At 31.8% G+C, this 13,805-nt stretch overlaps 1 protein-coding gene across 1 annotated transcript; it reads left to right on the forward strand.

Annotated features, from left to right (window-relative positions):
• Window positions 1-1,558: 1,558 nt before the first annotated feature.
• Window positions 1,559-5,663, forward strand: LOC114189060 (heat stress transcription factor A-5-like). The gene is made up of 2 exons (XM_028077764.1): window positions 1,559-1,962; window positions 4,261-5,663. The coding sequence occupies exons 1-2, from the start codon at window positions 1,726-1,728 to the stop codon at window positions 5,476-5,478; spliced, it is 1,455 nt and encodes a 484-aa protein (XP_027933565.1). The 5' UTR covers window positions 1,559-1,725; the 3' UTR covers window positions 5,479-5,663.
• Window positions 5,664-13,805: the final 8,142 nt, after the last annotated feature.

The raw sequence follows: 13,805 nt of genomic DNA on the forward strand, positions 1-13,805 counted from the left end.
ACCATTAATGTACACTTAAGTTTTCAGTTAAATAACGTTATAAATAATTACTCATAACTAAAACGTTTAAATAATTGTCCGGTTATACCTTTTAATTGTGAGAAAGTAATGAGTATTTTAAATTTAATTTAACTGATTATTAAATTATAATCATTTGTCTCTAAGAATGACATGTTAAACGAGACTGTAGTAAGCTTCTCTTTTAATGATTAGGTATGAGAAAAATATATGTATAAGTAACGAGTAAGAGTGTTTAATTACCTTTCATGTAATAGGTATGAGTTTAATGTTTTTTTGACATCTCATCATACCCATTAACAACTAATATATGAAACTGAAATTATATTATAAAAGATTAAATTGGAAATTTTGTATGATATTGCTAACTAGTGTCTTTATATACCGATCAATGATAATTAATATATATTAAATTCTATAAAAATATATAATTAAGTGTGATATTAAATTAAATATGTGTTATTTCAATTTTATTTTATTTAAAAGATAAAAATATCTATAATTATTATACATATATGTCTAATATTTTATTTAAAGTTTTAATATTGTTAAAAGTTAAACATAATTAAACATTTTAAATTAAGAGAAAAACAAAAAAATTAAATATCTAAAAAGTTTAAAAATAAAATTAGTAGAGATTTTTTTTCTTTTTATAAATACTTTAAAAATTCCAAATTCTTTCATTTACATTAGAAGGTTATCGTCTAAAATTTTAAAAAGACAATTTTGTTTTTATAAATTTTTTTATACATTTATATTATTTTAATTATAATTAATATACTTAACTATTCCTAAAAATAATGAAACTGCATTTATTATTCTTTATCGAGTGCTTTTAAGATACCTGTTAACATTTTTCATTTTTTATTATAGTACACCTTATTTATATTTAACTTTTAAAAGGACCAAATTTATATTAAAATTTATTTAGGTGAGAAGACTAACGCTATCCATACCAATCATTGTCATCCTACTAAAGATATATTTTGTTACGAGATTTGTTTAATAAATATTAAATAAATAGTTGATTTAGTATAATAAATATTGAGATGTTTTATTTTGATGTAATAAAATAAAATTACAATCTTATTATAAAAGCTCTAATTTTATTAATTTTGTACCAATTTTGTTAATAATTAAAATAACTAAACATCTTTAATGATAATCAAGTGTATTTATTACATACAAAATTAATTTTGTAAGAAGATCAATTAATTAACTATTTGATGTTTATTTAATATTAATTATATATTGACGTCAGTTTTCTTTTTAATAAATGCATTAACAATCACTACAAATTAAACATGTCTTTTATAGTAATTATTAATAGAATTCAGACACAATCAGAATTATATATAATTAAGAATGTAATTTTGTTTGAAATATATTAATTTTTTACCTTAATAAATGAAGTATTTACCCAAATGTTTTATATAATTATTGATATATTCAGCTATATATATATTGTAGGAGAGAGATAAAAAGTAAAAAATAAAATAAAAATCTAAATTTCAAAGGTGGGGTAACAAGTTCCAACAACCTTCAACAGCCTATGGTAGAGACGGCGTTGAAGTCAAACAAACCCTTCTCTCTGTTACAAATTCCAGGTCTTCTTTCTTTTTCCCTTACCTTCTACTCATTAATCATTATATATACACATTTCTCTCTCTTTTGCATAAGTTCTAGAAAGATCCATTCCAATCCCAAATGGACGGTGCGCCACCATCCGCCGCTGCCGCCGCCGCCGCCGCAGGAGGACCGGCGCCGTTTCTTCTGAAGACCTACGACATGGTGGACGATCCCTCCACCAACGACATCGTTTCGTGGAGCTCATGCAACGCCAGCTTCGTCGTGTGGAATCCGCCGGAGTTCGCTCGCCTTCTTCTCCCGACCTATTTCAAGCACAACAACTTTTCCAGCTTCATCCGCCAGCTCAATACCTACGTGAGTTTCTTCGATTTCTGCTGCTGCCTCTGTTTTTTTCTTCCGATTGATCATGCGCTTGCTTTGTTTTTATCTTGATTGTAATTCCTTTTTTATTACTGCTTCTAGTTTAATTGTTTGATGCATTTAATGTTTGCTCAATTTGATTGTCCCCTTGTTAAAACTTATAGCCTGATTTGACGAATTGTTTTAGTCGTTGCTGTTGGATATTAGCGCTGTGCTGAATTGGAATGTTGCTTGTTTATTGTGAATGATGATGATGTGAGATTGAGAAAATGTATTGTAAGATAGAGAGAGCTTCAATTTGGATCCGATCGAGCCTATCTGGAGATGTAAGTCGAAGGAATGTTATATGCTCCTACTGAATGAGATATAAAATGCATTTAGTACTTGCCATGTAAAGCATGTACGAGGATATTGTTGGAGGGTTAGAATTGTTCACAAGTTATTTAGGGTTAGAGACTGTAAAGCTTGAAAGACAGGGAAAGGTGTAGGATAGCTTTTTCTTTTCTGGTGTGAATTGTGGTATAGGGCACAGCATTCATTCAGGAAGGTGATAAAAAGAATCTTCTTCAGTACCTTGGGGTATCCCTTGCTCAAATAACTGCCAGAAAACTTAGGCCCTCTGCAGGAGGTATAAAACGGTTTCAATATATATACTATTTTCCCTTGTTTCTTCAAAAAAGAATTTAATACCACCTAAGTTTCAGTAGCATGATTGGTTTGACAGTTTCCATGTATTGTCTTTTCAGAGTTTTAGGAGTTTTGTAAACCATTGGGAGTTTGAGTATTGTGTGAATTGTGATAAAAATATTTCAGTTGAATTACTTATCATCAAATAACTAAAAAAATCATGTTAGAGCAAGTTTGGTTGTTTTCGTGAAGAGGACATGTTACGCATGCTACCTTTAAATTCTCTTCCTCCCTCATAAATGCTCTTTATCCAGAAAAGGATGTCTAACGGAAGTTCATATCAGTTCAATATGACTACAATAATAAGAAATATAAAACGTTTTTGAAAAAATATATATGCTTTTCTTTTGGTCCTCCAAAACTGAATTTAGTAAACCCAACTTTCAAGTTTCCATATCTTGTTTTTACAGAGTGATATTTGTTAATGTTATATGTTCTGGAAACCATTGGAAATTTCAGGGCAACGACTATTTTGTGAATTGTGGTAAAAATATATGATCTGTTTCAGTGGAATTACTTATCATCAGATAGCCAAACTTGAAAAATTCATTCTTGAGCATGTTTGGTTGTTTTCACGTAGAGGATATATTACACTACCTCCGAAAGAGATGGGTGATGGAGATGCATATCAGTTCAAAGAATTTTATATAATAGAAAATTATAAAGATGTTTCAAAACATATATATATATATATACTTTTCTGTTGGTTCTCCAAAGATGAATTTAATATCAGCCAAGTTTCATGGGTCACTGGATTGGTTTGTCAGTTTTCCTATGTTGCTTTCCCGAGTGATTATGTTATATGTTTCGGGAACCATTGGGAATTTGTGCTTTCAGAGTGATTATGTTATATGTTTCGGGAGCCATGCTGTAAATCATCATTTCCATACAAGCTTATGCTACCATGAAGCTACTGCTTACTTGTTTAGCTACTATTTTTGTGCTTGTAGTTGAATGAATTAGTTTCTTTATGGATAGACTCACAAAGGGACACTTGGTCGTTAGTTTTCTGTCTTCGGGAATACTGTGGCGCCCTTCTAAAAGGCTCTATTTTTCATTCTGTTAGCTATGACGATTTTGTAAGTTCATTCAGGTTCCATTTTTTAAGAGATCCATGATATTCTGTGGCTCTGTGCTATTATGGACAGTACTCAATTTCAACTTTGAATGTAATCAAACTCTAGAAAGTGTTACTTTCTCTTGCTAGAATTGCTTTTTGTTTCCTAAATCCCTATTTTGTGTGAAGCTAGTAGTACCTGTGTTACCGTGCTTGATTTTTTCTATTGGTTGCCTTGGGGATGTAGTCCTCAGAAATTTTCCATGTATTGTTCACCCTAACCATAATTTCGGTTCTTTAATACTACTTTCCCTTTATGTTCTAAGCAACTCAAATACTTCGTATTTAGAGGTTTTCTTTTTTGTAAAGATTATCATTTAAGGATTTAACAATAAATTATTCAAAGAAAATTTTAGATCTTATTGCTAGGACAATAAATTATTGTTTATGTGCATTTATTTTTCTTAATATATAATATGTTTCCTAGCTTTTAAAAAACCATTTTTTGGTTATTTTTGTTTGGTTTATTGACACTGCTCTGTAATCAGGGTTTCCGAAAAATACACCCAGAGCGCTGGGAATTTGCTAATGATGAGTTTGTGAAAGATCAGAAGCATCTCCTTAAGAATATACATCGCAGGAAACCTATCCACAGTCATAGTCATCCTCCGGGTTCTATTGTAGATCCAGAAAGAGCAGAATTTGAGGAGGAAATTGACAAACTTTCCCGTGAGAAAACTTCTCTTGAATCCAATATTCATAACTTCAAACAACATCAGTCAACAGCAAAGCTTCAACTAGAAGATTTTCTGCAGCGGTTAGATGCTACTGAAAAGAGGCAAAAACAATTGCTGAACTTCTTTGAGAAGGCTCTTCAGAATCCTAGTTTTGTTGAACATCTTTCACGCAAAATTGAATCCATGGATTTATCGGCATATAATAAGAAGAGGCGATTGCCTCAAGCTGATCATGTTCAACCTGTTGCAGAAAGCAGCTTCGTGGACAGTCACAACAATTTTAGAATGGAATTTGGAAATATTTTCCATCAGGATTTCTCGAATAAACTCAGACTGGAATTGTCACCCGCTGTGTCAGATATGAACTTGGTATCACGTAGCACACAGAGTTCAAATGAAGATGGGGAAAGTCCACAGAAAAAACTATCTGAAGTAGAACCAAAAGGAGTGCAGACAAGAACATCTCTTACATTTGCACCTGAAACATTAGAACTTGCGGATACGGGGGCTTCTTTTACTTTTAAGATGGATACATGTTTGCCGCGAAAAGCATCAACTGCTGAGAACTCAAAACTGATCTCTTTGGAGCCAAGTGGTGAAGAAGGTGATAGTTGCCAATTAAATTTAACCCTGGCATCTTGTCCAGTGCAAGTAAACAGAAATTCATACTCAGCCAGATCGCCCCAAATTGACTGTCAAGAAATTGGCAAATTAGCAGAATCGAGATTTTTTGCCAGTGTCAAAGAATCTGAAAGTGGTGTTTCCTCAAACCAGAATCTAGCTGCTGAGGCCACCAATTTAGCTTCACCACAGGAGGCTCCAAGTAACAACCAAGTTAATCCAGCTCCTCCAGACAGGGTTAATGATGTTTTCTGGGAACAGTTTCTTACCGAAAGGCCAGGCTGTTCTGACAATAATGAAGAGGCAATATCCAACTACCGAGCAAACCCATATGATGAACAAGACGAAGGACGGTCAGTTCACGGAATATCTAGAAACATTAAGAACATGGATCAACTCACTCTTTGAGTTCATCATGCTGTCTATTATATTATTGTTATATGAAATTTTCATGACTGATATACAACATTTTTCAAAATTTACTGTTGACAACAAATTGTGTCGCAAAAGGCTGAAACTATACTCTCTGGCTTGCTACCTGATGGATACAAATGTTAATTAACTGTTTGGCTATGTTGTATATTTTCAAGTCATGATTAGCTTTCAAACGTACTACTGCAAACTCAGCTCTTGATTTTTGACTTTTTCGTGGTTGAGTAGATCGAGTTTTCATTACCTAATGAAAGTTACGATAAAACTTATTTATTTAGAAACTGCAATTGATATAATTGAGAAAGGTGTTTTTTAAACTGCTCAGGTACACTTGAATTATTTGGTTGAGGACAAAAGTTGTTTTAATTAAATGAAAAGCAAATTGATGGTTATTTGTTTAGTTTAGAAACAAATTCAATTTAAAGATAATTTATATTTCTTTATACATGCCTTCTTGATGCAAAATTAACGTTTTGGCCTTAAATCTAAAGTTGGTTTTTATTTCGCCCTTAAAGTATGGTTTTAGTTCTTCATTTTCTAGTAAAATTTGTTTTCATCCTTTAACTTCTAAAAATATTACTTTTGTTTAAAATATTTGGATTGATAATATTCTTTTTAAACAGTGATCGATTTAAGGGTTTGTTGGTTCTCGGTGGTGAAAATATTTTAGGTTTTGGTTTAAGGTTTTTGAAGGCTAAGGTCTTGATGCATGGAGATTTAGGCTTTTGAACGTTAAGTTTTCGATGCATTGAGATTTTGATGAAGGGTGAAAGGAAGGTTGAGATCTTTTGTCTTTAGGTGGGGACTTCGGTTCTTTTGGTAAGACTTTTTGTATAGTCTCTCAATTGATTGGTATTAATAAATGTTATATTCGAAACATCTTTTTGAACATATTAATTTTAATGTACTTAGCTTTGGAGCATTGAACAAGATTTTCTAACAAACAATTGCACTTGAATTCAGTGTATTGGATTCAGTATATTGGAGTGTTGTTTCAAAGTTAGAGTAACGTTAGACATAAATGACCGGGTCTCAAACAACTTTGGAATTTGGATGATCCTTACACTAATTATTTGATGCTAATAAATACGATTAAATTATAAATTCAGATGTATTCAAGTTATAACATATATAAAGGATTTTTCAATTCAATTAAGTACAACTAAAACTTTGCGTTATTTGAAGTTTTACGCTCTAAAATAGTAAACTTTCTATTGTCCATACCAACAGGTTAAAACCTCCTAACATTAAATATTAATTATAAATATTTCATTCAACCTTATATAAATTATGCTTTATTAAATTTTTTGCTTGAAGGGTCGATTTTGCTAGAAAGCATGCTTTTGTGCGTAAGGTGTGTATCTGGAGGTCCGAGTCTCTACTAAGGTTTGTGTGTATTTGGACGTGAGAGTCTCTACCGAGATTTTTTTACGTAGTTCTTTTCTGAATATTAAAAATGTACTATTTTGTTACTTAAATTTTTTTTAAATATATTTTAGAGTTGAATATGATTTTAGTCACTTAATTTCTAGTAAAAATTAGAAGTAGCCTTTCTTTCAAACTTTGGACCAATTTAGTCCTTCATCTTTAGAAATGTATGGATTTAGTCCTTCATCCTCTTATCATCTTCCTTGTGTCTATCTGATCGTCCGAAGAGTCCCCCACGTGTACATTGCTTGTCATCATTGGCGAATCTTGACAAATAATAATGGAGGAGTCAAAATAACATATTCAAAAGTTATAAAGTTGTATTCTCATATTTGAGAATGCTTTCATGTATGGCGTTCCTAATATTTAATATCAAACTTATCACCTCTTATGCTTTTAATCATAAGAAATGACTTTTCTAATTGAATAATTGGATTACTAGTATGATGTTGATTAAACAAAAATGTTGAATTTATTTTGTTTTCATGTTCATGGTAGCTTCCCTTTTATTACTTTTAAAAAATAAATATATTCTTTTTATTTTTCATTAATGTACCTTTTTTTTTAATTTAAAATTCAAAAATAGTTTACCATAATCTAATAAAAAATTCAAAGACATAATTGCTAAAAAAAACTATGATATAATCAAGTTACAGTTGAAAACTGATTTAAAAAAAACAAATATTACTTACTATTTCTTCTATATTAATAAAAAATCAACATACAAAGGCTCATGAGATATAATGTTAATTATTCAACTAATATTTCACAATCAAGTGAGACTAAAAAAAGTTTTTCTTTCTTCATAAATGGGAGAAAACATAAAATATGAAAGTAAAAATAATGAGTTTATGTTTAACTTCTTTTTTTCTTAAAAACAAAAAACTAGAAAATAGGTAAAACTAAGAAATAAGTATAATATGTAAAAAAATAAAAAGATAATATGAAAGAAAAATCTTAATACATATTTTTATTTTTTATAATATTTGATTTTATATTTTATTATTATTTATTATTAAAAGTTGTACTTTATAAAAAAAATAAAAAAAAATACTTAATTTAATTTCTATTAATTTTCCATAAATATTGCATATAATTTTAAAATTTTAAAAAATTCTAAAATTTAATATATAAATTATTATTTTTTAAATTGGGGGGCCATGGCCTCATCCTGTTATACAAAATTATTGACTTGTTAATGCTAATCACAACATTAGTTAATTCACTTTGACAGTGTTCGGCGTGGCTTACCAGATGACTTCGCGCCTAATTTGCATAAGAGGACACTAGGATGAAATCTTGGGGACAGTTCAACTGTTGGCACTACAAAGGGAATCTGACCAACGACTGATTGATGTTTCACATATATTCATAAATAGACCCTGGGGTGGAATCCAGGGCGTTGTCCAACTGTTGGCACTGGATAAGAACCCGATTGAAACTCACTCAATTTTGATCGTACGACCCTAAATCTATGAGGTAATCTCTCTCTTTATGGTTGACCGACCGATTATGGTCGACCAAGCCAAACAATACAAAATACTTTGCTTACTTTTCTTAGCATAAGTCATCGAAGACAAAATGTCTTTCATATGGTAATTTATACGTTATAGAGTATAAGAAAAACAAAATTAGTTATTCTTTTCAATTAATTACAATCACACTATATGAATAATTACACATTATGTCCACTAATAAAAGTTATAAATATTTGAATGTCTAGAAAAAACTAGTATTAAGTTCATACTAATATATGTCACAATACCTAATTTACTTGATAATATGTCAACTCTATAATCCAATAGCCTCGTGAGACAAGAAGGAACAAAGATTTGAGGGTTGTTGAATCAGTGACTCGCAAGAGCAACACCATCACCTTGAGAACCTGCTCCAACTCAAGATATCACAAGGGAGAAGTCTCGTTGGTGGTCGATCGTCCCTTTTTAAAGCTATCTATTTGCAACTTCTACACCACTTTCTCTTAAACAGGGTAGAAGTGTCTCTTTGTAGAGAGAAAGAAAGTGCACAAATGATGCAACATTTTGTTATCAAAATGTTATAAATTATGGGTCATATATATATATATATATATATATATATATATATAATTTAAATGTCTTAGTAGTGTTATCTATTAGTTAAAATTATAAAGTGGTTTGTTAATTGACCAAGGACATAATTGTCATGAAAGGTTATTCTGTAATTGTTAAAGAATCACAATTTCTCTACTCGAAAAATATACGACTATAGCGAAAAGAAAATAGATCACGTTTAGTGGACATTTCAAATGTTGGTTTTGGATAAAAAATCTTATTATTTAAAAAAAAATACTTTTATGCTAATTTTTTAAGTTTTTAAATAACACATTTAGAAAATATTTTTAATTTATAAAATTTTAATTTTTTTATTTAGATATACCAAATACAAAATTATTACATATAATATGTCAACTCATGTAATGAATGAGGAGTATAAGTCCATGCATGACAACAAGGTTTGGAAACTTGTCCCATTACTAGGAGGTGTGAAACCTATTGGTTGCAAAGGAATATTTAAGACTAAGCGGGTTTCCAAAGAAAATGTGGAAATGTATAAGGTTTGTCTTATAGCTAAAGGTTATACCCAAAAGAAAGGCATTGACTTTAAAAAGACTTTCTATCCAATTTCATCAAAAATACTCTTTTAGGACAATCATCACTTCAAGAAAACTCTTAAATAATAATCAATTTTAGTGACCAAGAATTGTTAGTCACTAAAAGTGAAAAATTTAGATACCAATTTACAAAATTAAAAACTATTGGTTACTAAAATAACCACTATTATGAATAAAAAATTATAATTGGTCACTAAATTGGTCTTTAAGATTTGCTACCAAGATTTTGGCTACCAAAAGAATAAGTTTCTAAATTGGTCACTAAAAATTTACCAAGGTTTTGGCTACAAAAAAATGAGTTTCTAAATTAGTCTCTAATTAATTAGTGACCAATTATAATGTTTTATTCATAATAGTGACTATTTTAGTAACTAATAATTTTATAAACTAGTATTTAAATTGGTCACTATAGTGACTAATTATTTTTTGTTTCTAAAATTAGTTTCTAATTGAGGATTTTCTTGTAGTGCACGAGGTAATGTGAAAAGGTATAAGGCTCGTCTTATGGATAATGGTTATACCCAAAATGAAGGGTTTGACTTTAGAGATACTTTCTCTTTACTTTCATCGAAAGACTCTTTTAAGAGAACTGTGACTCTTGTTATACATTATGATTTAGAGCTTCATCAAATAGATGTCAAGACGACATTTCTCAATGACAACATTGATGAAACACTCTATATATGGTGCAACTAGAAAAATTTGTGTAAGGAGACCTAAAGAATAAAGTTTTTGACAAAATCCTTTTTCAGGCTAAAACATGAGTCTCGTTAAAGGTACTACAAATTTGATCAAATAATTCTCTCTTTTACTAACATTGTAATTAGGAAAGATATAGGTGCAATTGTGTGGATGCATTGTCCCTAGGGGGAGTTCTTGATTGGCAAATCAAGTTCTTGGGTTTTAGGGTCTAGAATTATATAGGTGTGCTTGTAATTCTTGGATCCTATCTGTGTTAGTGGAATCCTCCTAAGTGAGTTACTTAGGAGAAGACTGGATGTAGATTCATCTTGAATCGAACCAGTATAAATTGTTGTGTTTTGTCTCTTTCTCTTCTCTCATAATCTTTCTTGATTAAATTAAAACAGTCCATTAACCCAGAACTGTGAAATTGATTAATTGAGCTTTAAAACCTAAAGATTTATTCAAGATTCATCTTAAACCAGATAAAGCTTATTAATCAATTCAGATCCCTTTGTGGTTAAGATAATTAGACAGATTTGTTTATAACAATTGGCACCAGACCTGGTTAATCGCACGCTAATCGATTAGAAAGATCCTGTTATGTCTAATACATCTCAAATCTTTGCTGAAGGGGCATCCATTAACAGGCCCCCTCTATTTGTTGGGGAAAATTATCCTTTTTGGAAAATTCGAATGAAAATCTTTCTTAAATCAGTAGACAAAGGGGTATGGGATGCAGTGGTAAATGGACCTTTTAAACCAATTAAAATAGTGGATGGAGAGACTTTTCCTAAAGAATTCTCACAATGGACCCCTGATGAGAATAAGAGGGCACATTATGATGTTAGAGCCAAGAATATTATATCTTCTGCACTAACATTGGATGAATTTTACAGGGTCTCTGTGTGTGAATCAACCAAAGAGATGTGGGATGTTTTGGAAGTCACCCATGAGGGCACAGATGAGGTTAAAAGAGCTAGGAAAAATACTCTTATTCAAGAGTATGAAATGTTCAGAATGAAGACTGGGGAAAGCATATGTGATGTACAAAAGAGATTTACACATATAGTAAATCACCTCCTAGCTCTTGGCAAGATCTTTGATAAGGAAGAGCTCAACATCAAGATCTTGAAGAGTTTAAACAGGACATGACAACCCAAAGTTACTACTATTTCAGAATCCAAAGACCTCACTAGCATGAACATAGCCACACTCTTTGGGAAGCTGAGAGAACACGAACTAGAACTTGGAAGACTCAAGGCAGAAGAGGATGGAGAAAAAAGGCACACAATAGCCTTGAAGAGTGCTGTAAAATCTGCAGCAAAGCAGAAGAAGGCAGACTCTGCAGATGACTCCAATGATGGAAACTCTGACAGTGAAGCCTTCAGCTTAATGGTGAAAAATTTCTCAAAATTTTCGAAGTATAAGAATAAAACTAATAACTAGGGATGTCAAAAAAATCCGTACCCGCGGGTATCCGCGGATAAAACCCGCAACGGGTAGGAAATGGATATTAAAAATGGATACCCGCTACCCGCGGGTATGGGTATTTTTGATACCCGCATGTTAACGGGGCGGGTACGGGTATCATAGTATCCGTACCCGTGGATACCCGTACCCGCTAAACTTTACCTTATATATATATATATATATATATATATATATATATATATATATATATATATATTAGTAAACAACATTATGAGTCTCCATCCAATAATGGTGGTCAGATTCTTACCCTACAAATGAGTAAATTACTTCCATATACTGTGGAGGTATTGATGTGTCTCTAAGACTGGCTATGGACCAACATGGAAGGTAATGAAATTAACACTTTTACTTAGATATTTTAATTAAGTGATTGTAAGAAATTTTTACTGAACGTCTTATGTTTTAAGGCTCTTCTAGATTAAAATTGGACAACATGAAACTTTATACAATGTTGCAAGAGGTGAACATTGATGAAGTTAGTAATTTCTTTAATATTTTATTCAAAAATAAACTACAATATAAATTGGTAATGATTTTTTATTTGTTTGTTTTTCAAGAATCAACCGGAGAAAGGGGACTTGTTGATCTAAGCACTAATTATGATTAAATATTTATTTTTTAAAATATTTTTGTAAATACCCGCGGATACCCATGGATACCCGCGGATATGAAAAAAATAGACGGGTACCTGCATAACGGATACCCGACGGATATGGGTACGGGTACGGGGCAAATATTTATCCAGCGGGTAGGGTACGGGGGAGCTACTACCCGTACCCTACCCGCCCCGTTGACATCCCTACTAATAACAGTTATGTAGGAAACAAGAAGCAGTCCAGATCTGGAACTCAAACCTACTATGAGTGTGGTAAGACAGGACACATCAAGACAGATTGCCCTGTGCTGAAGATGAAGCAAAAACTGGAGGAGAGAAGTGAGGCAGAGAAGCATCTGAAGAAAAAGAAAGCCTACATTGCCTGGGAAGAAAATGATTCCAACACATCCAGTGAATCTGATGACAACACTGAAGAGGAAAACAATCTGTGTCTGATGGCTAAAGTAGAAGCATCCATTAAAGCAGAATCATCCAAAAACAGTGTGAGTAGTTTCACATATGAACATGAGGAAAATGACTACTATGAATTGCTTGATGCTTTTAATGAACTGCATAAGGAAGCTACAAAACTACAAAAGTCAAATAGCAAACGTAAAGGAAAGATTAAGTGGCTGAAGGGTAGGATAAAACAGTTAGAAGAGGAAAATGAAGAGCTAACAACTTGCTTGGAAAAATTAGAAAAATCTGAAAAACACTCCAGGTCCATATGTAAATACTGTCCAGGACAGCTAGAAAAGATAGAGTATTTAATGAAAACCCTATCAAAATTCACCATAGGAAGATCCAACCTAGATGTTGTTCTAGGATCCCATAAGAGTGTATTGAATAAAGAGGGAATTGGTTACAGTGGCAACCCTAATCGATTATCGAGTAGAAACTTCCTCAACATCAGTAAACCATCCTTCATTGTCTGCACCTATTGTTCTGAACCTGGCCACTTTTCTACTTCTTGTTACTTTAAAAACAGTGGGGTTCCTAAAGGAAAATTCAAATGGGTGCCCAAAAGCACTGCAACACAATCTAACACAAGAGGACCCAAGTTTGTCTGGGTACCTGCTTCATCAAAATAATCTGTTTTGTAGGAAAATGCTGAAGCTAAGGAGTCAATGTGATATCTGGACAGTGGTTGTTCTAGGCACATGATAGGTGATAACATGAAATTCAGCAAAATTTCACACAAAGTAAGTGGACATGTCACATATGGTGACAACAACAGAGGTAAAATTCTTGGTTCTGGTAAGGTATGGTCATCATCAGCTGTGGAAATTAAGGATGTCCTATTAGTTGATGGACTCAAGCATAATTTACTTAGTATTAGCCAACTATGTGACAAGAATCTGAAAGTAACCTTTGAAGCTAATCACTGTTTAATTTGTCATGCATCCACAAATGAACTGGTGTTTGTTGGAAAAAGAATCCAGAACATATATA

Source organism: Vigna unguiculata, chromosome 6, assembly GCF_004118075.2.
Source record: "Vigna unguiculata cultivar IT97K-499-35 chromosome 6, ASM411807v1, whole genome shotgun sequence".
NCBI lineage: Eukaryota > Viridiplantae > Streptophyta > Magnoliopsida > Fabales > Fabaceae > Vigna > Vigna unguiculata.

What these genes read in the sequence shown, in the direction of transcription:
- LOC114189060 (XM_028077764.1), top strand. Translation starts at nt 1,726, where the DNA reads ATGGACGGTGCGCCACCATCCGCCGCTGCCGCCGCCGCCGCCGCAGGA. An exon ending in TCCGCCAGCTCAATACCTAC is followed by an intron (nt 1,963 to 4,260) that starts GTGAGTTTCTTC and finishes CTCTGTAATCAG; the next exon opens with GGTTTCCGAAAAATACACCC.